General features: G+C 43.2%; 1 protein-coding gene across 1 annotated transcript in view; it reads right to left on the bottom strand.

Moving 5' to 3' along the window:
• Window positions 1-8,355: 8,355 nt before the first annotated feature.
• SLC66A1 (solute carrier family 66 member 1) overlaps window positions 8,356-25,457 on the bottom strand; it is an 82,757-nt gene continuing 65,655 nt past the window's right edge. Inside the window, exons 7-8 of the mRNA XM_085609072.1 lie at window positions 19,117-19,302; window positions 8,356-12,776 (exon numbers count right to left, since the gene is read on the bottom strand). Coding sequence (XP_085465198.1) covers window positions 12,672-12,776; window positions 19,117-19,302 — 291 coding nt within the window. The 3' untranslated portion in view covers window positions 8,356-12,671. The remainder of the gene's footprint in view (window positions 12,777-19,116; window positions 19,303-25,457) is intronic.

Below are 25,457 nucleotides of genomic sequence, written 5' to 3'. Positions count from 1 at the left end.
ACATGCTTATTGTATGGTACTCTACTTGAATAAGCAGTTTTTTTCAAAGTGCAGTCAACATTAGCACAAATTGGAATTAGGATGTTTACATTTTGTTTGCCTTCCATAAATACATTGGGCCATATTTATCATGGGTTTGCGTTGCCCTTGCCCTACGCAAGTGGACGCAAGGGCTACACAAAAACTAGAATGATATTTACCACGCCACGCATATATGTATGTAAAACTAACAAAAAATACAGTTAAATTGCAGTTTTCATTACAAATAAAACGAAAAAAACCTGAAACTCGCAAGTTATGGCTAGGAGCACAAGCCACAACTTTGAAAACAGCCTTGCAGACTATAACTGGCACACCAGATGCAATGTTCATGACCTCACACTTAATGAAACAGATGCAATTACTAGTCTTGTAAAGCATTTTACAGGTGAGATTACTTATCACATTATCCTTTCCACTCGGACAGAGATGACTAGAAATGTAGTAACATTAATTGGTTTGATTGTGTGTTGCTATTTTATTACTTTTTGCTTTTAGATGTTATTTACTGGCATAATTATTGCGAGGTCATACACTTGATATCCTGTGAGATGCCTGTATACGTGAAAGTTCTGTCAAATCCCTATTTGTATAACACCTTCCAAAGCCAATCTTTTGGCCTTAGTCGATGCGCTGTGGGGTTGGTCGCAGGGCATGGTCTCTGACAAAGCCCTGCACTTTAAGGTCCGCTTGCAGCCAACCCCAGCTGCGCATGGCTTTTGGATAGGCATTGTACTCCTACTTTCCCTCTGCACCCTACACCCACATGTTGCTGTTGGCCAAGCACATCATTAGGAGATCTAAATACTTCATTCATTTTTTAGGTCTCGCCTGGTGTTAGCAGCGCATCGCTGCTTTCGCCATGCGAGGGCCTTTTGTAATCGATTCAGCCAAAGCTGAATATGCACGCGTACCGATGAACAGAGATGTGCACGCGCACGCCGATGTGGACAGGCCGACTCCATTTTGTTTAAATTCCGGCCCAGAGTTTACGCTTCACTTATGATGTGCTGCCCTCTAAGGGACTCATGACAATCTTCAGGGCAGCAGCAGCACCTGTCTTATTCAACAACATGTTCAATGATGGTGAAACCCTTGTATTGGATCCTCCTGCATTCAAGAACACTGGGCCAATCTTCTTAGGTTATGTTCTATAAGCTTGCATTTATGTCTGAGGTTCTCGATTCTAAGAGGACTTGCTGAAACAAAACACAAATGGAATTGCTAGGTGAGTGATCAAATGGCTAGAAGAGCTGAAATTTCAGCATTTTATTCTAAAAATTGAGGGGATCTGTGTCTAATCAGAGGAAAAGTATACCACCAAACTTTTGCTGCATCCAACAAGAAAGCTGCACCTCCCATTTTTATTTATCTGGTCTGTGTGGCGATTAGTCAATGTTGATTGGTCGAGCCAAGCAAAATATTCGCTTTGTTTGATGTATGCTGGGATTTTGACATGTATTGTGACATCTTTCACTTGATGGTCTCTTTAGAAAAGCCAACGAGTGTCTTGCTTTTGAATATATTTTATAAACCTCACCATCTTATTCACACTGCATACATCAGGACTTGTGAACAATCGTCATCAAAGGAAATCAATTAAAATGTACTATATGACCCTCTAACATCACCCTAAATAAACATGTTAGTACTCTATCCTTCACAAACTTCTGTTCTGAACGTTCTGTTACTATTAACTGATTTACCCAATCATGCATTTTATTCTCACATTTGCAGATTCATACACTGATGCCTCTACATGAAAATGGAGCTGCGCAGTGCCGCAAGCCGTTTAGCTGCGCCGTGCTACGTAATTTTCAAAGCACAGGGATGCGTTGTATTAACAACAATGCGATGCATCCCTGTGCTTTACCCTGCGCTGGCACACAATTGATTGTCAGGCGCCAGCGCAGGCACCCTTGCATTATTTTGCAAGGGTACCTGCGCTGCGGGTATGATTGTTTTTGTGCAGGAATGCACACCTTCCTGCACAAAAACAATCTTTAATGGCATTTTCCTCTATGTATGCATACTGAAGAATGTAGCATGCATAGGAATAGGAAAAAAAGGGGAGAAATACAAGTATTTCTTCTCGCTGCGCCATTCCTATGCCTCTCCTGGGGAGGCGTAGGATTTTGACTTAGTCCCAGTTTCACAAAATGTTGTAAATCTGGGACTGCGTCAAGTTCCATGAATGGTACATGGGAACATTCACAGCAACACCCATGGAACGCCCCTTTCATGCATAATAATGCGTGAAAGGGGGCAATATTTACCAGGCCATATAAAGTCATGCAGGGTGACTTAATGTGGCCTTGTAAATATGGGCAAGCTCATTGTGCCACCGGTGTGTCAAAAAAAGTGACGCATCGGTGGTGCAATGGGCTTGTAAATAAGAATATTTCTCTTTAATTTCCAACGTTCTACCTGTACTAATTACCGCGCATTGTGCACTTTTCTCTATTTTAGCACAGTAATGGGTAATCAGTATATGCTGTCTTTTATCAATCAGTATATGCTGTCTTTTATCTCTCTTGTGTTCTATCAATTTGTATCTTTCCTCTCCCTGTTATCCCTACTTTAACCCTTTTGTTTTATCTTGTAAACACTTATGTCGTTCCATAATACTCTGTAAAGCACTCCCACACCGTTGATCTATACAAGACAACATATACACAAATAAAATAGAGACTTCAATGCATCAGTGCTGTATTTTAAGGAATAACCAGGTTCAAATGGAGTGCCACACTGCGTTTTTAGGTCTCGCCTGACGTTAGCAGCGCATCGTTGCTTTCGCCATGCGAGGACCTTTTGTAATCGATTCAGCCAAAGCTGAATATGCACACGTACCGATGGACAGAGATCTGCACGCGCACGCCGATGTGGACAGGCTGACTCCATTTTGTTTAAATTCCGGCCCAGAGTTTCTGATGTGCTGCCCTCTAGTGGACTCATGACAATCTTCAGGGCAGCAGCAGCACCTGACTTAACAACATTTTTTAAACCACTTCCTTCGCCGTTGTTTGAGTATCACACTCTCCTGAAACAAAGGAGGCCATCTTTGGATGAAACAATTTTGTTGTGTATTAGAGGAACCTACCTTGTCTGCTTATTATACTCGTTGCTCTAGGACAGGGGTCTTCAACCTTTTCTGTAGTGAGAGCTACTTGTGTTCAATGAAAATCCTCCTGAGCTACTTATATTTTTAGAGATGTAGTAGTAACCACATCAGACAAGATTACTGGCCACCATATGCAAGATTACTAGCAGTGATGATCTTCGTGCTTTAGGCATGGTTGCCAGCAGCAATGTAAACAAGCATTGAAAATGCAACAAGTCTCGCCTTTGGTTAAGTTAAAGCCATTTGCTTTGCTAATGGTATTGTATAGCAAAGCAAATGGCTTTAACTTAATAAAAGGCGAGACCGATTGCATTTTTAATGCTTGTTTCAATTGTTTGTAGGATTTTTAGCTTGTGTTTGATTCACGAACACCATGACACATAATGGTTTGCAGGACTGATGGAAGGTCTAGACTTTGCAAACCCAGCATAGGATCTACTAATCCTGTGATAACAAAAATCACTTTTTTGATACCAGAGGGTGTCCCTTTGCAGATTTACTCCCCCTTCCCCAACCACACATGGACTTCGTAGTTAGGGTAGGTTCGCCCTGCTCCCTTATGCCTTTTTCATTTCGCTTTTTCCAACACAGTGATCAGAACTTATTTACGGGAATTTGGCATAGGGCAGTGCAGCAAGCCATCTTGCCCTGCTGCCCTACGCCAAAGTGAAAGGGCAGGAACTCACTGTATTTATGCGATATGGTAAATATGGTGCAAGGGTGCCTGTGTAGACAGCTGGATTGATTTTGTGAAGGAAGGGACACCTTCCTGCACAAAAACAATCCTAAGAGGTGTTTTCCTTTTTCTATGTGTGCTGTATAATGAAACACACATAGAAAGAGGAATAAACAAGGAGAAAGATATTTCTTCTCATTATGCCTTACCTCACGAGTCGTAAGAATTTTGTGCTTCGTCAGCTTTGCATGATCTTGTAAATCTGGGGCAGCATCAAAATCCATGGGTGTTGCAAGGGAAACCCACTGCAACACCCCTGGAATGGTTCCCGAGTGCAGAGTAAGGTAAGGCAGCAATTTGCTTTGCATTGCCATACTCCATATCCATGAAGTCATCCAAAGCCACGCATAGTGGCTGTGTGTGGCCTCATAGATATGATTTAATAATCTGTGCTTCCGGAGTGTCACAAAAAGTGACACTCTGGCGGCGCAGGAGGCTCGTATATAAGCCCCCAAGTGCTTGGTAATGGTGGTTGCAACAGAAATGTTTCTGTGATGTTCATCCAAACACAGAACTGAATCTGCAATGCACAAAAGTAGAAATGGATCTCTAGTTCAAGGGGCTGCCTTTATGTTTTTTAAACGGAGTCGCTAATCTGTGAATTAACAGTTCATATAGCTCTAAAATGTAACCTCTTATGCCAAACCCCAGCACCCCCCTTGTCTTTGTGGTCCCTGGCTTCTCGTCTCCTCACACAGAATGGGTCCAGGCACGGGGGAAGAGTAGGCACCACCGCACCCCCATGCTAGATGTCATCTGGTTCTCGTTGTGGATGGGCGAAGAAGCCTGGCATTAGGCCCACACCAGGCCTGGTATCTCAAATGCAGTCTGCCACTGCGCCGGTCCCCTGTCGACCCAGGAGGACCTCGACGGGGTGGGGAGTAGAGGGTGCCTCACCGCCTATACTGTTGCAGACAGATGGATTAACTGCTGAGTCCCTGCATGTAATGTATCCGGATTTTAGGGCCAGTGTTGTGGAACTCTAACAGAGTCTTGGCTTGTGTGTGTCCACACACATTTATATATATATTTACACACACTCTCACTCTCTCTCCATTTACATAGCAAACAGATTTTTTGGTTTGTTAATAACTTTGGCGCTGTTTGGTGAATCTTCGCAAAACTTCCCAAACAAAGCATCATCCATCTCAGCTCTTTCGTGGAAGATTTCATGGTGAACGGTCAACTGGGGCTGATAAAAAGCGTTTTCCTTAGGTAATTTTCCTTAAAAACAGCGATAAAGAAAAAAATGGCTGAACGGAATTACACCAAATTTCAATGAAAGCTAGAACTTTACTCAGAAAGCATGCTCTTGGTGATTTGGTTTAAATCTGTGCTGCAGTTATTGAGAAATTAAGGTTAAAATTGTATGTGTGTTTCAGGCGGCCGAGGAAACACAGAGTCAACAGATCAAATGATTACATATGATTGGCCATAGCCAACATCAACAAAGATGCTGTGGCAGCCATTTTAGAACCTTGGGACTCAGTCCCGTCTTGAAAGGAGAAACAAAATATATAGGGGGCAGGGTAGGGATAGTCTGAACCTCTAGGCCCGGTGAGGGGCCGGGGCGGGGGCGACTTCCAGAGAGAGCCGTCCTCTAAGTTCACTGCTTATACCTTCTCTTTTTACATCAATCATGATATGTTCAATTACAGCATTGCTAACAACACTGATGACATCTGAAACGTCATGATTTATGACCACACTGCGCGTGGTGAGGGCACACGTTATAGTAACTTCAGGGCATTAGATATAGTTAATTCAGTTTACTATAACTGGTTAATTTCAGTGTTTTTTTAGTTTAAAATGTTATGTTGTAAGAGATATTTTTACCAAACGATAACGTCACTTTATCCTTTGTTTGAAAAACCTTTGTTTTTTCCAGTGAATACATATTTATATATAGATATGTGTGTATCAATATACACACACATATAGATACAGAGCCATGGTACACTGGTAATGATGTATCTAGGATGGGAGTGGCCAGCTGCTGCAGTGCGGGATAAGCCCCAGTGGTTCTCCTCGGGTAGATAAGCAGGAGGAGTGGAAGAGAGATGACTTGAGCTGCCTGTAAGGGAGGGTTCCACTATGCAAGGTTATTGTCACTCTCTGAGGCTTCCTGAAAGAGAAGCCCATCTCATGCAGCTGCAATGGGGCCCCTCATCTGTACCCTCACCTCCTCTCTGCGAAGAGCTTCTACCTCTACCCCACCCGTACAGCTATGGTCCACCACTGTCACGCACTCAGGAGTTTGGGGGCCTTCCAATGCATTGCAGTTGCGTGCCTATCAATTAGCAGTGACCGATCTATGAAATGGTTCACTGCTTCATCCGCTCTTCTACAATTATAGAATCCTAGCAGGCAGTTGGTCACATTGTCCAGATCTGAGCAACCTGTGCGAGGGCCATGCATACCTCTGTCCATTGCGAGAGCTTGCATCAGGGGATGTGGGGCAGGATCTGTATCTGTGATGCCCCACAAGCGCTCTAGCTGTGGCACAATGCTCCTATGCATCAGGAACTGACCCGCCGGGAGATCAGTCTGTTCCGTCAACAGGTTGATCAGGATGAGCACCCCGCCCCAGAAGAGATCACCCACAGTGACGTCCCCTACATACTCCCACAGCTACACACCTGCCCAGCCCACAGTGCACCGGAATACGCTCATGGAGCAGAGGGGGATCACCGGATAATACCCAGGAACCCCAAGCAATCACCACGGTGCTCTGCAATAGCACCCATGTGCCACCTGAAGGGGGCTACTTGATGAAGGCTTCAGCATGGAGCCTTCAGAGGAACAATTTCTGTATGAGAATCTGTGCTCCAGTCTCTATCTCTGCACCCACTTCCACTAGGTTGTGCCCAGCCAGCCAAAGAGTGGGCCACTAGAGTTGGGCCACTCAATAGTAGTGCTCAATCACTGGGGCCCCCAACCACCTGTGCTGAGGTGTCAGCTGCAGTTTGGATAGGGCCACTCTGTGCCTCCCTTTATTTCAGGTAATGCCATCCAGCTTCGTACTCAATACCTGAAAGGTGCTGCAGGGACAGGAAGTGGCACATTTGCAAAGCAACATAGGAGCCTTGGCAACATCACCTTTTCCGGGGGTGTCACCCTGCCCTGCACAGTAAGAAAAAGGGATCACCAAAAGGCAATCTGAGGCCGCAAGGAGGAAATCGCTTTGTGACATTTCCATCTATTAAGTCCATCGTCGATTAAAAAAAATATTACTGCCCAAATATCTGAAGGTGTGCAGCTCCCATTGAAGGAAATGAGCACCAACCACAATAACCTGCACGGGACACTCCGGGTGCAGCGAAAATAAACATGTCTTAGTCCAGTTGATTTCCAGTCCTGAGGTGGCTTCGAATTAGTCTAGAATATGTTCAATTTCTGCTATACCTGTGCGCACATTTCTGATATATCGGGGTATAGAGAAACAGTGTTTACTGCCACTGCCAACCAGTATACCTCAGGTGTGGCCAGACTGCTGCAGCTGTTGCACCAGGGGCTCCAACACCAGGGCGAAGAGCAGGGGAGAGAGGGGGCAGCCCTGAAATGTGCCTCTGCGGATGGGGAAGGGCTGTGAGTTCAGCTGTTTAATCTTGATTCTCGTTGATCGCTCATCGTAAAGGAGTTTAATCAATCATAGGATCCTGCTCTGAATGTCTAACCTTTGTTGGGCTTTAAACATGCAGTCTAAGTCCAGGGTAACAAACGTTTTCTTGACGTCCAGGCACGCCGAGTAAGGCCAATGCGATGGGGCCTCCTTCAGCAGCCTGTACAACCTACAGATGTTGAGTGTTGTGGACCTGCCCAGTATAAACCCATTCTTATCTTGGTGGATCAATGGAGGCATGTGCTCCAATAAATGGCTGCCAGCATCTTGCTAAGGATTTTATAGTCACTGACCGTCATGGACCGCAGTCTGTAGGAGGTGACCTCCGCTGGGTCACATCCTGGCTTCTAGAGCAATACCAGGAGTGTCGCCCTGATGGATGGAGGCAGGTGCCCAACCACCAAGGCAGTCAAGTAGAGTTCAGACAATTTAGTGACCAGAAGGGTCTCGTATGTTTTGCATACTTCAATAGGCAGGTCGTCGCGGCCCGAGATTTTACAGGTGGGAGAAGCACGTACATATGGCACTTCGAATCTGCTGCTCAGTTATAGTGCCATCTAGGGCATCCTTATTCTCTGCGGGCATCACCAGCAGTGTGACTGTGGGCAGAAATTTTTGAATAGCTGGCTACCTCTGGACAGGTGTGGAGTTGTAGAGGATCTGGTAGTGCCTGCAAAACGAACGAAAACATAAAAACATGAGCATTTTACCAGATTACAGAAATTAGGATTTGTAAAGACGTTTTACTTAATTCCTTGATTAAGAAAAACTCAGAAGATAGTGAATGTAAAAATGTACTTCTTTTGTTGATGTTCTGTAGAGAAGGAATACAAACACTTGTTTATATACAACTTTATTTACAATTATTAAAAAAACTAAGTGCAATTATGACTTCACTATTTTTAAAAACTAAAGAAAAACAATCCCAAATTCTGTGAATCATAAGAGCCGCCATCTTTTGGGGAAAAGTTAAAACATTCAGATATTTTATTCATACAAGAAAACATGGCCAAATTTGTTCAACGCAAGCATATCAACAGATCAATAAAAGAATAATAAGCTGGCAATGGCGGTGGATCCTCGATGGCAAATAAGGCATTTATTTAGTCGACTCTTCTGAGCCCTGCAGTATCATGCAAATGAAGAAGTCCCAGGTTGTCAACCCCACAGTTATGCTATCTTTCTGCTTTATTAGATTGGAGTGGTTTTCTATTCTAGAGAGATGTAGGGCCAGATGAACAAAAATGCAATTTTGCATTTCCTAAATAGCGACTAAAAAAAGCATAATATGATGTATGAAATTACCGATTTCCTAATAGCGATTCCTAAAGAGTAGGATTCGCTTTTGGGAAATTGCAATTAGGAAATCCCATGCCATTCGTACCAATGGACAGTTTTTGCATTTCCTAAATAGCGATTTCGAATTAGGGAATCGCTATTTGGAAAATGCTAAACCAAGGATGGCTATGGGCATTAGGCCTCCCCATAATGCACCCCAAAACTTGTGGTGCACATGTAGAGCACACACATGACCTACGGGCATGTGTGGGCTCTATTGTACTTACAAAAGCACCTTTGGGTGTTTTTTTTTAACTTGCACATGGTTACCATCAACTAAGAGTTGAAGGTAATTGCATTTCCTTAATGCTCATTTTGCATTTAGGAAATGCTTTGTACATGTGCTAAGAAATTGCAAATAGGAAATCCCTACTGGGTAGAAATTGCATATTGTGATTCTTAAAGGCCTTTTTACGTAGAGGAAGGCTGTTTTGTGTTTCTCAACGGGATGATATTGCAATTCAGCCCGTTAAGAAATGCAAAAGGCCTTTGTACATCTGGCCCTACTGTAGTGTTGTACAGATGATGATTGAGTGGTTGTGTCCCCCAAGAGTCACTGCTCTTCTAAAGCTAAGGTTAGAGTGCTGGTCCACTCCAGCAGATGTGGTATCCTAAAAACTGCAGTTAATATGTAAAATGAAAAAAAAAAAGTGCTGAAGGTCTCGTCAGGAGATAGCTTGCACCAGCCCTTTCTCCTGTTAGCGCCGCCTAAAACAGAACCAACTACTAAGCATGAAGTGTCGGCTCAACATCCTGTGATTGTGGGCAAATCACTTAATCTCCCTGTAATGAATGGGCCCTTAACTGGTGCTCATGAAAAGCTCCGGTGTTGATGATTAAGTGTCGGTGCTGAGCACCAGAAACCATAAGCTCAAATTAAGCGCTGCCTAAAAGCCAAATGAAAAGTGACATTTGTTCTGAATTTTTAAGATTTTCCAGTGAAGCAGAAGTGAGTGATGCTCTCCACTAATAACTACAAGCATTTCTTCACAGCTTTCAGAGCTAAAATGTCCACACTGTGCATTATCACCAGGAACCCTTGCATATTGGGCTGAAAATAAGCCCACTTGGTTTACCAACTTTGAGAGGATGGCAATGAAAGCATAACCATTTACAATGCAGCTCTGCGAACAAAATTGCAATGAGGCTTGAAGACGGGGCAGTAAGCTAAATAATCAGAGCTGAATTTGATTTTGCAACCGGAGAGTCACAGTGAAGTCCAAAATTAGCGCTTGCTGTCCTTCTAAGGAGTAAATGCATAGGATTCCCTTCCAGCCTATGGTATCAGCTTTGGGATTTCATTTAGGTCCTGGTTGAAGGCACAGCACAGGGAACCGGATGTGGTCCCAGCTCAGTCAAACAGCTAGGTTGCATATGCAGAAGCTGCTGTGGAATATTTCAATCCTCGGAGCATAGATTGTCCCTCACTCTCAGACTAAGAAGAGAATGCATCGTGTGGGACAAGCACCCAACTGGCGTGAGGTGCCTAGGGCAATGATGAACTACACAAAATGAACAAGTTTTTATTATCGGGCTCAGCCCATTTTATAGTGCCTGGGCAGGTTTGTGCAGTGATATTTTATATCCCTGCATGGATTTAATCCATTATGAGCAGTTGTTTATACTTCCAGACCATTCAATAGAACGCTATGCGACATCAGCATATAGCAAGATCTTTCTTAATTTAGGACCAGTTATCTGAACAATAGTAAAATGACCAAAGAATGGCTCCAAAAGGCGCTGCCGGCACGCCAGCGCCTTCCCCGTACACCCATCTCAGTGACTTGAACAAGCTGTGTTTAGCACAATTTACAAGAGCATTTAGACATCAGCCTCAATAAAATAAAACGCTTATTAAAAAAAGCAGTCAGTCATTTAGTTCGCAAGATCCCTTTGTTGAAAAGGCAATTTTAAAAAAATCAGTTAAAAGAACAATCAGACAATTTGAAATTGGTGTGCGGCGAGCCTCGTAGTTGCCAGAGTGAGGCATGCCAGGGACAACTGGACACCACCTAACCACGCGTTCCTGTAAAGTGCACTGCATCAGGGTTTAAGTGGACAGTCTGCAAGTGGACAAGAGGAATATCTCTGGTGCTGCATACCTGCCGGTGTCTGTATAATGAGCCACTGCCAACCGCTTAGGACCTTCTCTATTGTGGTTCCCACAATTCAGATACCTTTATGGATCAGGAATTTTAGTCACATTATTTCACAGTCAGGAATACGGGAGTCTTCTCTTTCAGCTCTTCCATTCCGGTTTCCTGAGCTGGTGGTCCATGAGTGAGGCTACCACCTAACTAGCTCATCGGACACTGGCTGGCATGCATCGGTGCAGAGTGTTGACTGTCAGAGTTTGTTCACAAGCATAAAACAGAACTCTTTAAAAAACAAATCTTTTAAAAACTTTTTTTCTTTTTAAAAAGCCGTCTCCTTGGGGTCTACTCTAAGAAGGTGGTTGTGGAGAAGATGGAGCGAGTTCAAAGGCTCTGATTGTCAAGAGCCCCCTCACATGTATTCCAGGAAGACTGAAGGTGCCTTCATGACAGATATTCAGGGGGTGCCTCCTGCCATGTGCTGTTCCATAATCCATGATGGTGTCAGATTGTGTGGAGGAGGACAACGCTCTTGTGTCCTGCATTGCAATATAAGTCCTCTGCATCACAACAGATGGGTCTACTGTGGGAGCGGCATGTTCCGCTCCGAAGACCGCTCCTACAGTGGTGGCTCTGATGTCCGGCACTGTTATCTGATTGCCTCATGTGTGAGTAAGCCGAGGAAGTCCAAGCCCACCTCCACGGGATTCATACTGCCCCTTTAGCCTACACTGGAATGGTTCTTAAGGATCATGCATAGAAGCGAAGTCCGCATAGGTGTGTGCATATATCCATTGTGTGCTGGTGAGCTTCTAGCTCGTTGGTGCTTGCACATCCTCTGTGCATCAGCGGATGTGTGTACTTCGTTACAATGTGATGAGGTAGAGGGATACTACATGCAAGTGCAGGGCATCCACCCTCCAAAGAGATCAATCGAGTCCTGCACCTAATGAGGTAGAAAGAGATACACTTCAGAGCGCGGAGACCATCCAACCCGGTGAATGCTTCAAACTGTAAGGTAAAGAAACCCAAATTGGAGTCCTCAGTCCCTCTCTAAACCTCTTTGATAGGTCAGACAAATCGTTTTAATGACACTTAAGTAACTTGGAAAGCGCCTTCTAACCCCAAAAATGACCTCATAGCCTTAGAGACAATACACTGAAGCATGGAGTAAAGCAGCTTCTCCAGTTCCCAAACATTTGTTTTAGAGTGTGCGCATAGAGATCTTTTGTAAAAATTCACTACAGTCCACGCATTGAAGAGCTCCATTCTTAACTTGGTCGGCCAACTACAGTAGCTGAGAGACACAGATTTCCTTATGGGGCATTTTGCTGTGCTGATCCTGCATTGAGGATATTTGTTGCAAAAGGGCAAGTGTTGTACAACATACCATTGCAAAAAGCAGCAGAAGAATAAACTGCACTGCAAAAAGCACCAGTGGCCTGGGGTCCAAGTTCAGGACGAAAGCGAGCTCTTCTTCCAGTCGCATTCAAACACTAGTTTCCCAAAAAATAACACTACAGGTGAGACCTGCACATCCGTCAATGTTTTTATTGGTTGGACTTTAAAAAGTCAAGCTTCAATCAGGAATGTTCCATGTGGCAGGTGTGCATTGAAATGTACTAAGTTCCTCATGGATGGGTTTTAGGGCTTGCCTGTCCCCGAAACTGCCCATCTATCTGCGGTAAGTGCTTTAGTGTAATGCTCAATGACGCAAATTCTTCAGGCGTAAATGGGCCCATTTTCACTGCTGAGCAAACGATCTGTGTCTTCCACGTTTCTTGTCCCAAGATCCCTCTTGCGGTAAAGAAAAAACTGAAATAATATCTGATAGTGGTTAAGGCCAATCACAGAAACATAGCTTTGTTCAAATACGTTCAGACATTCATAAATAGCCTACACAAACAGAAGTGCCTCGTCACAGGCGAAAACCCTCACTTTAAGTGAATTGCGAAGGCAAGTGAGGTCTTATAAGTGATACACTTTGCTCCATCTCAGAACACAAATCCGCTCTATACTAAACTATTCTGAAGTTGATTATAAGTGTGCAGCCAACGTGACGAGCATCAATAGTGTGAACAAATGTTATTTTTGACTTGTCATTTTCAGATTTGAAGTTGAAAAGCCAGATGCATTGTGGGCCCTTCTGTAAACTGTAATGTCCTTACATAAAGGTAGGGAGGTGAGGGTAGGCATCTCTTGCCGACTAAGGAACAGAAAGCATCACCCGCTGCTAGGTCACGGAGAAGCATCTCCAGTTCTCTAGCCTTCTTCAGGTTGCATTAGGACTCCCGCTTCGTATGCCCCTCAGAGAAAACAACCCACCTGACGCAGCGTGACAGACATCCATTCCATTCTTGCACAGGGACGTAGTTGCCTCATGGATGATGTTGCCGTAGAGAGGGAGCACAATATCTTTCTAAAATGAGTATCTAGATTGTATACATTAAAAGCACAGGTAGACTTCCTTCATTAGCATATTATGTATGAATAATCTCACATAAATACACAAAAGAACGATCGCAAAGAAAGCAATGGCAATACATGTATACTTAGGAATGCCACTCAAGCACTGTTGTGCGGTAGTGTGTCATGTAGCCTGTACAGTCCCTCGTGCAGTGCCTTGGGATCACTATTGTACCCTCGCCAGCTTGCAGAGAGAGATGTTACTGTACTAATCCTTCCCTCAGAGGGTGTGGTTCCTGCCTGCTCAGCGTTCTCACAAGCGTCAGAAGGTGACAGTATAGACTACAAGGTGTTGGCTAACAGCTACTATAAGAAGGGCATTGGTGCCTTTTAATCAACAGTGCTTTAGGGTTGTGAACATGCAATTTCTCCACCTAACTCAACCCCCCCCCCCCCCCACCCGCTGAAGGGTTCAAAGCTGCTCTTAAGTTGCAGACTCTTTTTTTCTTTGGCAAACCCAGATGGCTGCCGATATAACCTGCTTGATGATGATGTATGTTATGGTCTCACTAGTCCTCACCAAGGCCCCAGATGGAGGGGGGGTCTGCTCTCTGCACCATGATTTCTGTGTATTTGAGTCCACTATCTAACCCCTTAAGGTGACTTGGTGCAGCCTTTCGTATTCTGGACGGTTGTGGGCCACTCCTCTCCCAGTGGTATCTTAGGAACTTCTGCTCTGCTTTAGAAAGGATCAAAACATTTAATGATCGGTAGTGGACGAGTCTCCAAAATCAATCCATAATTTAGGCCTTCATCTCAACCATGCTCTTTTTTTGAAAGTACGGCTGTTCAGAATCAAGCTTTTGGTTTTATCTCAAATGTTAAAGGAATATTGCCTTTTATTGAGCCTCACATTCACATTACCCTAATTAAGAAATCATTGAATTTACTTGGCTATAGCAGTAGCAATTATATAGCCACAAGGGAAGAGACTTTCAACCTTTCGAATGACTGTAGCTGGCCTGAAACACAGCCAGCAAACTGCAATTAGACTCAAAAAATCAGTTTCACTGTGTGCCTCCGCTGGCATCCAGTTTGGAAAATAGTCAAATTCTAGACCTTGACAACCATCTTCATGGCCCTTTACCACTGTCCACCAGACATCTCGTCTCCAATGTTCAATCGGTACAAGCCTCATCACTTGGCTTGCCTTCTACTAACCTGCGTCTGAACAATGAATATGGGAGGCAAAATGTTCTCTGTGGCTCCAACAAAACTTTGGTATAGGCTTCCCAACCATCAACGTGATGCATCTCAACACTCGCGTTTAAAGAAGTCCTTAAAACCAGACTTTTCACACAGCAGCAATGAACACTTCTGGCATCAATGTTTTGTTATACAAACTACGTTCTCTCAGTGCAGAGAAGCTTCAGTCGTTGTGCACTCAAGTAGGTTAACATACCAGTGCACAACATACAACTGCAGGGCACAAGAGACTTCATGAATCAGATCTCATTGGAAAGGTCAACTACAGTAATAAGAATATGAACAGCTTCAGATGGCAATAGAGGAAGGTAATGGAAAAAGATGTGAAGTAATGTATAACTTGTATGCATACAGTAGAGTTGAACATTGTATGTATTAAAAACATGCTAAAAGTAGAACACTACATCATCTCAACAATGTGTTCATTCTTGGTTCTTCTTCAGCCACTATCAATTCTTGCCGTGAGAAAGTGTTTGTGTATGAAGAGTGTTCTCCATTCCATGTGTCAGCAGGACAGCAAGGTGCTTTATCATCTTGTCTTTTGGCTGATGCGGGGGCACTCCGCCATTCATCACATTTTAACACAGCGGCTCTGTTCATCTCCGACTTTATTTGGCAACAAATGTTCCGCCTGGAGAGCTCACTGGTATGATGTGCACTTCTCCCACGGTGGCTGCCATGACTAAAGCACAGGTCTGTTTACATTGTACAAGCTGTTCGCTTTAAGGGTCATCTTTAGCAATGGCCAGCCTCTCTGCAGTCCTGGCCAGCATCTTTCTAACACCGTCCAACTAGGCAACACATCACCTTCACTAGAGGCAAAGTTCCAATGCATACAAAGGTATTCGGGGGTGGTGCTGCCATGGCAGTAGCAAACCAAAAGCTGCTGCTGAACATGCGGCACACTCTGCTAGCGTGAGACAACCACTTTATGCAGCAGCCATCTTGGTACACATGTTGAACAAATGTTCCTGCACTGTTTATCTTGCTGTCAAGTCATTTGTGTTACTCTAGAGTTATCACTTGTGCACCAAACTAGAGAGATACATTTTCTGAACCCTTTTATGGAACAAAGGATACAATTATTTAATTACGTGCACATTTATTAACAGTCTTTAAGTCATTTTAAAATATTAGCCTCACACCAATTTTTATAACTATATCTGAGCTTTAACACTGCCATTCTCTGGGTCTGTCGTTCACACTGAGTGGCTGTGCCAAGTATCATTAAATAATAACTTTTCTTCTATTTTCATTAGACAATATTTTTTCCTGCATGTACTGTAGTGTTTTGTTCCATTTATCTGAGTCCATCACATTGGCTTCAAGCATGCGGCACAGAAATTAGCCGCCACGTTTCTGAATGAACGAGGTCAGCCATGCAAGCGATGGGCGAAATGTTGAGATGATTTAAACATTTGTTGACCTTCTATGGCGACTCCTTCGCTTCTAACCGAAAAAGCACTACTACTACTCAATTTATAAGAACTGTCTTTTGAGCACCATCCACCATTTAATCCTTCTCCTGAAGTTGATGCAAGGATTCTGTCACTTTAATTGAATCTTTGGATAGCTTAAAGCGTAATTTTACTGAAGTCCCATATATAGTTATCGAAATGTTCTACTCTTAAGCACAGCATCGAATGCTTATTGAGATGGATGATACTTGTGTTCCTAGATTTACAGTCCCAGAGACTAATGTGTCCTTAGTGATAGTGTAGAGTAGACCTTTATATTTTTAATCAGTTTATCCTTTGATGAGCAAACCAAATAATCAATGAACAATTATTCCGATACTGAAATCTGTTGTCTGAAACAATATCACAAAAAAGTGTTGAGAGGTCATTCACATCCTTTAAAACACCGAATATTGAAAGCTTTTCATGAGTGAATGTGTTATTAATACTAAATGTTATTAAAAAATAAAGCGGACAAATTTAAGAATTAGCCTCAAAATCATTAATACATTTATAAATATAGGAATAAATGTTCTAGGTGTGGTTCAAAACGTCATGAATCTTCTAGCAAGTCGAGTCCTGTTTTGAGTATGGAATGCTTCATATGTGACAAAACAGATCACTGGGTAACTGTGTGCATAAAGGGCAATGTTAGGAGAGTGTCTATTGTTCATGAAGTGCAGTCTTCAGAGGAAGGTAAAATAAACTTGATTTTGAGTGATATTGATGACAAATAGACCAAATGAGGAAAATCTAGTGAAAATCTATTTTATATGGAGAAGAAAGTGTTAAGGCAAAGTTACACAACAAGGAGGGAGCTACAGAGATGGAATTAAGTTCCAAATTGAATCAGGGGAAAAATAAAGATTGTGTTGAGCAAGACATGCAAATCCAAGAGTGTCGATTTTTATTTGGGTGCAGGATGTCAAAATTGAGGTTTAACTGTTGGGCATTAATGACAGAACAGGTTCTCCGCTAAACTGCAAAATAGAGATTGATGGAAGGCTGGTTGAAGTACATTAAAATTTCAATCACTTATTTTTTGACAAATGGGAAAATAATACCTTGGAGCCTATCAGTGCTAAAAATAGAATATATGATGTTACATCGCGGTGTTTACACCGCGATGCCTTTACAACACAGGCATTACAACGCAAGTCGTTACGACTTGCGCTGGAGGGCGCTGGACTTAGGAATAGTATGATTTACTATTCCAACTCCAGTCTACGTACAGTAGGGAAGGTTTTGGAATAGTAAATCATACTATTCCTTAGGTTAGAGCGCCATCCAGCGCAAGTCATTGTAATGACTTGCGTTGTAATACCCACGTTGTAAAGGTATTGCGGTGTGAACACCGCGATGTAAACGAGGTTTCCCCTAAAAATATGCTTGTGAAAGAAAACCATTAGCACACTAACACAGTTACCACTGTTTGGTTATGTGTCAATTGACGTCCAGCAGGTTTTAGGATGGTGTCAAATCCCACAACTATTGTATTGACAAACAAAGTAGCATACTACCTAGCCACAAAGCGCTACATCACCTCTAGTAAGCACTATAGACTCATACTATACCATATGATACAGTAACATAAATTAGGTACTGGTTACGGATACCCAGTGCTGTTTTTGTTTCTAGAGGAGGAATTCCAGGAGCCTGCTGGCTGCTGAAGAGGAATGAATGTAGCATCCCTTCCATTACAAACGTGTTGATAGCCTTGCATGATCCAGCTTTACAGGAGGAAACTTGGCTCAATACAAAAGTGCATACCTTGGAATCTGAAGACCTGAGCTTTATCTCCAGCTTCTAATCTCACTTCATACTAGACTGAAAAATCCATTGATCTTAAGAACTAACGTGATCACACACACACATATATCTATATGTCTATTTATCTATGTCTCCAGGTCTCCGCGTGCAGCTGGCGTGCAACCTGATCGTTGGGGAGTTCTGCTGAAACGCCCGGGTGTATTTACATCCAGCTACTTCTGTCGCCAATAACATTAGAATGGCACTCGGGCGATGCTTCGAATTGTGTTTATTTGAAATTGCAATATTTGCAGCAAACTTGGCAGGTCACCTTAAGAGTGTTATGGTGATCTGCCAAGTTCGCTGTAAATATTGCAATTTCAAATAAAAACATTTCGAAGCATCGCCCGGAGTGCCGTTCTGTTATTGGTGACAGAAGTAGCTGGAGATATATATATATATCTATATTCACACAAAAAAAAACAAAGGTTACGGGGCCGTTATAGATAGACTGACATTTCTCTCCTTCAAACCCAGAGAAATTCTCTAAAAAATAATAAGTTATATGGACGCTATAGTTAGACTGACATTTCTCTCCTACAAAACCTGGAAAATCCGCTGTTATCGTTACCCGAGTTAACAAAGCAGAGTTTTCTATGGCTTGGCAGGGGCAGTTCTCCTGCCCAGCCCAGCCATAACAAACTGCAATGTCCTGGGGGTGAGCACCCTGGGACATTGCTGGAGCCGGCTCTGGGGGGTGGCGGTCCCCAGTGCCATGGAGGGCTCCTGGAGGGGGGGCTGCGCGGCCCCCTCCCATCCACTTGGGGAGGTGGTAGTCCCCCGGGCTGCGTGGGGGGCTGGAGCCCCCCCACACATTCTATTATGTATTTAGCCCCAGGGAGGTGGCTGTCCTCGGGTTGCGGGTGCCCGAACGGCCCCCGCAATATTAATTCAATTTCCCTCAGGACCTGACCCACTCAAGGGCCAAATTAAACAAAGAGCGGGAGACTGCACTTTGTGTTTTTAAACAATTTTGGAGGGATTTGCTGATACAAGACGACTCCGTCCTAATTTTTTGTTTTTTAAATGACTTTTGGGCCCTGGGAGGGGGGGTCCCTGTGGGACCCCTTGAACAGGCCTAGGGGTCAGGGTGTTTCGATCTTGCCCCCTCTTGTTTTTTCACCTTTTTTCTTGTGACTCGGTTAAACCGCACCTAGAAGCCGTAAACACACCAGGCCACCACAGTCCAGGCCAATGACCAAGACTGAATTCTCTTCTGAAAAGGATACAAAGAGGTCCAGACAAACTACCCCCAGGCTGCCTATGAGCCAAGGGAGGTGATGTAGCATGTAGCTGCCCTCAGCCTGGTCCTCTTCAGGGTTCTTCACGAGCACACTCAATCCATAAGTCAGGTTCCCCAGGATCGCCATCACAAAGAGAGAAAGGGCCACACCCTCTGTAGACTTTCTTCTAAACTGCAGAAAATACACATATTAAACACATTATTTCATTGTTGGGTAGGAGGTGTAACATTTCAGTTATTCTGCTAATCCTGAGGGCAGGTGTTTCCCCAACTCTCAATCCTGAAACTATTAAATGCACTGGAAGCATGTGGTACCCTGTCCATTCCCCAGGAATAGACTCACATTTACAACACTGGAGCTCCTAACACTGGAGCTCCTAGGAGCAAGTTTGTAAGACCCCCATCCTTGGTAAACCAATAGGAGGACAAAACATGAGCAGAGTGGTCTGGCTTTCCTGAATTTGGTTGCTAGCTGATTAGAGTGACTGGCCACAGGCTAGCCAAGGCAAAAGTGGAAACATAGTGGCAAAATGCTGCAAATTAGGATGCAATTCTCCTAATAATTGGCTAAGCATCCACTGATTTAAACAGTTAACAAATCTGAATATGCCATTTAACATATGGCATTTGTCGTCATTTTTGCATTTTACTTTCTTTCATTTCCACCTGGATGCTGCATGGCTTCAAAACACTGAAAGCAGGTTATACACACAGGTCTCAATAGCAGGAGCTTAACTCACTTATCGAATTTAAGTACAGACTCAATTTAAAGTTCAGCGTGCATTAAATGGATGTGGGCGGATGACAATGGTCTGTGGTGCGGTAGGTAGAAGAGTGCGTTTGTGGGGAATGCTTGTGTTTTTAGGTGTGAGTGCCTGAGGGGTGTGTGTATTTGAAGTCTGTTTGTATATCTGGACTCTAGTTTGGTTGTGTGCGTTTGAAGTGTGTGCATATATTGCTTGTTGTTCATGTCTAGGAAGATCTGGAAAATGCCTGTACAGGAAGACATGGATAATGTAGACAATGTGGGTCACTGGACATTGTTCCACTGGTTCTGGTGTTGACCTCTTATGCTTTGTAGCGAACAAACACCATAAAGCCCTAACCACAGTCTGCAAACCAATAGTGCCGGCCCTAGAGATTTTGCTGGCTTAAATAAAAAAGCCCAGATATGCATGTTACACCTCTCCCTTCTCAAAACAGACATACCTGAGCAAATCAGCACATTATTCATGATATCTCAAAGCTCTCTACACGTAAATATATGTCTGCAGGCATTCCACTGCCCGTGGGTATACCCTGCTGGCAATAATGAAACTCAAATTAATGAATGAAGAGATTGCTTTAAGAAGCAATGCATCTTAATGTTATCATTTATATGTTAAACTCTTTGTTGTCAGGGATTCATAAAAACATGTGTGAGACAGTAATAGAGATATGTGACCTATCACAAATTTAGATGTCATTGTCACATATTCCTTCCTTCAGATTCCTCAACTCATGAATGATACACTGGTCTGGAAAGCTTTCCACCAGCAGTAGCTTGACAGCACCACCAGGAGGCACCATGTGGCTCCAACCACAACTTTTCCTCCAGACATACGGTCCCCGGAGCTTATGAGGCGCCAACTGGCGCTTTGGCACCAGTTCCTTAGAGCCCCACTGAAGATTGAGAGAGGAACGCGAAAGCAAGGAGAGTGACACATTTTGAATTTAATGTTTGCATACCGTGAAGTCTTTGTAGTCACTGCAGTAACTCATCAGGGGAGGAGAGTGGATGTTAGGAATCTGTCGGAAGACCATGTATCCACCAGAAACATAATTTTTGAAGGTAAGAAATTTGGACTTCTTATGGTCACATCTTCTAGCAGATTCCTCACCTTATGAATGAGTCCCAAATCAAAACTTCCAATAGAAGTGGGATGGAGTAGTGCCAGTTAGCCAAGTAGTTATGCAATACAGCTCGGGCAAAGGTACATGTCACTGCATGTGCAAGACATGAGACAATAGTGCTTGGCAAAAGACTGCATGTGCAAGACATGAGACAATAGTGCTTGATATAGATAGATAGATAGATATTATCTACTGGCGGTTGTCAGTAGATAGTTATAGTTAGGACCGAGTTCCCATAGGAAATCTGAAAATTCTATTTTGAATAACTTTAGCGCCGGTAGACGAATCCTCGCGAAATTTTCAAAACGAATGGGGCGCTCCGCTCAGCTCCTACCCTGAAAGTCTCGGGGTGATTCGTCAAGCGGGGGCTGAGAAAAAAGGGGGGTCCCAAAACGCGTTTTCCCCATGCATTTTCCCATAGGACCTTTAGTCAAAGGTACAGCCCGAACGGCTGAACAGAATTACTTGAAATTTGGCAAAGCGGTAGTCCTCAGGTCAGGCATGTGCCTTTTGCATATATGGTGTCAATCTGTTCAGTAGTTCCTGAGAAAATTGCAGTTAAAAGTACATAAATATCTATAAGCGTGCACCGTGCGCGCACCATAACGTGCGCGAGCGTAATTCTGATTGGTGGTTAGATGTCAGTCAACATTCGAATCGGTAGCATTCAGGAAGTGTCGGCCGCCATTTTGTGTGTGACAGTGAAAAAGAAAGGTGGAGAACGTGAAAAGGGGGCAGGGTAGAGAGTTCCTGACCCCCTAGCCTTTGTCAGGGGGTCCCTGAAGGACCCCGAAGGGTGAAAAAAAACATTTTTTTTTTCAAAAAATCGCGGGGTGCGTGCACCGTGAAAGAAACTTGAAGAAAAAAAAAGAACATTTTAAACTGTTTATAAAAGATATTAACTATGCTGTTCAACTTTATCCAAATTAAAAAAAAACGAGCTGAGCCATTCCATATTACAGGATACAGTCAATCTATAACTTTATACATAGGTAGTTTATTGTAAAGTAAATATATAAAAAATATAATACATACATAAATTAGCATTTAAAAAACCTTACAAATTCACTTAAAAAACCATAGGTTTCACACACGTTATAGTTAGGAATTAGCATTTAAAAAACCTTGCAAATTCACTTAAAAAACCATAGGTTTCACTCATGTTATAGTTAGCTGGACATTTCACTCGTAAAAAACCATTGAAATTCCCCCGTTATAGTTAGTTCAGATAACTATAACTCGCGCGACCGCCACTCTATCACAAGGATGATGTCATGAGTGATGTCACTGACCATGTCATGAGTGATGTAATATGTGACGTCATCAGCAGTGGATTGCGGGCGCGCGAGTTATAGTTATCTGAACTAACTATAACGGGGGAATTTCAACTATAACATGTGTGAAACCTATGGTTTTTTTAAGTGAATTGCAAGGTTTTTTAAATGCTAATTCCTAACTATAACGTGTGTGAAACCTATGGTTTTTTAAGTGAATATATATATATAGATATATATCCATGCAGCTACCCAGCACTTATCGAAAATCAGGACACCTCTATAGAGAATCATGGGAGCAACCACGGCACTAACATATTGGGCACGAAAGCCTACTGGAGGGTTTTTCTTGGTAAAGGCATAACAGATCGTAATACAGAGGATGACTGTGCAAAATAGTGCAGATGGTCCACGCCTTGCCCTTCTTAGCTCCAGCAAAGCCCACAAAAGAGAAGATCCTCAACTGAGTTCTGAAGAGTGCAGTGGATGTAGTATGACACTACTCGTTTGGGGTTGTCTATGTTGTCACTCTTCCTCTATGGTTGGATTAGGAGGAGTGAAGAAAGATCTAAGCCAAATGAAACGTGGAAACTACCTGGGGTGAGAAGGATGGTCCTGTGCAAAGAACCAACTTATCGGAGTTGAAAACTGAAAACGTTGACATACTGAAAGGTCCTGAAGTTCTCAGATTCTTCTTGCTGAAGTTAATGTCCGCAATAAAACAGGCTTCAGGGTAAGAAAGTAAACAGGGCTACTATGCACTGGCTTTAATGGGATGTCGTCAACAAAATCAAAGTGAGATTCAAACCCACTATAGAACAATAAATTAGGTGGGGGGGGACGCAAGCAAATCAAACCTGGTTGTATGACGTTACAACGCATGCTTTCACCACGCATGCGTTACAACACGAATGCCATTACGACACATAACCTTTACCACGAAAATGCCTTTACCACGCATATCTTTAAAACGATTTTCGTTGCAAAACCACGCATGATAATGGCATATTCTTGGTAAAGGTTGTCTCCGATCCAAACACAACCCCCTCATCCCTTAAATTATTATTTCCTTAAACTAAAATCCCCCTTACCTCTCCACGTCCTCTCCTCTCCAAGCTCTTCCGATCTGCGTTGCACGTCGTAAAGAGGAAGCGGAAGTGTTTTCCGTTTCCTCTAACGACGCCGATTGTCTCCACATTGCGACAGAAACAGGTGCGTTTTTTGGGGGGGGGAGTCCCCCCAAGCTCCCTTTTTGAAACACACGCTTTGGGGGGGGGGAGGGGGCTTGACCACCCCCAAGCCCCCTTTTTTAATTTTTCCTTTAACACACATGCCTTTACTACGTATCTCGTAGTAAAGGTATGCGTGGTAAAGGCTATGTGTGGTAACCATGCATGCGTTGTAATGCATGCATGGTTATGGTTATGCGTGGAAACGGCTGCGTTGTAGTTTCCCATCAAACCTTTCAGAAAATGTGTGATCAGTGGCGACCACAACCGGGAAAGTTAATCAAGAAGACACATGAAAGAAGACAGTTGCTAGATAGGGCTTAACTTAAACATCCCAAGACCCTGTTGTGCAAGGGTCAACACAAATTGCAAAACATTGGAAAGGTTCAATTTAAAGTGGTTGATGTGTTCCAACTTGCACCACAGAATAACGTTATCCTAGTGACCTCCGTAGAAAGATTTGCTAGCCAGTTTCCTGGACACTTAGATCACATATACAGCATCACCAGTAACAACTTCATCAGAAATGTATGTATTTGTAATTTCTATAGCACAAACCTAGCCAAAAGAAAGTGAAGAGCTGCAATAGATCAAAGACCAGCATAAAGTTTACAAGTAAGAGGAGATGGATCTGGGTTGAGAATGCTCAATGCATTGTGGTGTAGTGTTCCTTAAAAAGGTTAGACTTCAGCTCTTCCCTAAATAGGAGCGGCACTGGAGCGGTCCTGATGGATACAAGCTGTGGTTCCATATCCTGGGTGCATAATAGTAAAGACCTGCTGTTTTGTTTTTTAGATCGAAGCCTAGCAGACAGCACAGCGGTCTGGTTTGCTAAATAAATCTTGGGGACATTCAGAAAGCTGACCTAGGAATGCATTCTGCTTGTTGTTTACCATTGGCTATGTGGTTTGTAACTCACATTTTTTGACTTTATATTTGCTGGCTTTATGTGCTTTAGGCTATCCAGCTTCAGTTCGTCCCTACCGTTGCCCAAACTCTGTTTACTGTATTCTTCCACAAACTTATTTTCTGTAAACAGGCCTTTAAATCACGTTCTTATATTGTCACATTTGCTGTGCATTCAAAGACAGAGGTCAAATGCCAAGCTCTCTTTCGAGGGAGCTTGGTGTTTACTTTTCTTTCTCGAACTTCAAAGTGAGAGAATTTGTGACACAATCCATGTAAGAGGAGAGGGTGTAGGATGTTTTTGTTTCGAACACAAAAAAAAACAAGCATTGAAATAGCAAATAGGTTGCACCTTTGGGACCTTATAAGTGTTTAACTATGCAGCACATTATCCTTGTTGCCGTACTCCCAGGAATTGAATAGATACAACTACATACTGGGTAATGCAATCTTATTCTAGGTTTTTACTACAAAAATAGTGCATAGATACATTAATTGTGGGGTGGGTGGATCACCCAAAACGTTAGTTAGCAACTGCACCCATAGGCTTGCATGTGTGTGGTGGGAGCAGCATCTTGTGCGATAAGTCAGAAGTGGGGGGAGGAGTGAATGGAGAGACTGTGCAAGAGCTCAGCAGCATGTGACCGTGCGGTATAAAAGGTGTGTTTGGCCTGAATGCACAGATTTGTAGTAAAAGACTGCTGTAGGAGGAGTGGAACCCCACACAGGCGCATCATCAACCCCACACGTTAGCTGCTCGATGGGGAGAAGGGATGTACCACTAGGAATTGTGTGTAAAATACAACTTTTAAAATGCCCTTTGTCTCTCTTCTGGTGGAGACCCTAGTCTCTAAAAAGTAGGTCCTTAATACCACTGCAAGGTAATTTTTATGATGAAGTGGTGGGTAGAGGGAACAAATGAAACAATCGATCATTAAAGAAAATAAGGATGGAAAGGAGGATGAATGAATGAAGAGCAGGATGGAAGGATGATGGGTGAATTGATGGATGTGTGGGTCTACGGA

This window comes from Triturus cristatus, chromosome 1_2 (assembly GCF_964204655.1).
Source record: "Triturus cristatus chromosome 1_2, aTriCri1.1, whole genome shotgun sequence".
In the NCBI taxonomy this organism is placed as follows: domain Eukaryota; kingdom Metazoa; phylum Chordata; class Amphibia; order Caudata; family Salamandridae; genus Triturus; species Triturus cristatus.
This window is presented reverse-complemented; position numbering and strand designations above follow the sequence as displayed.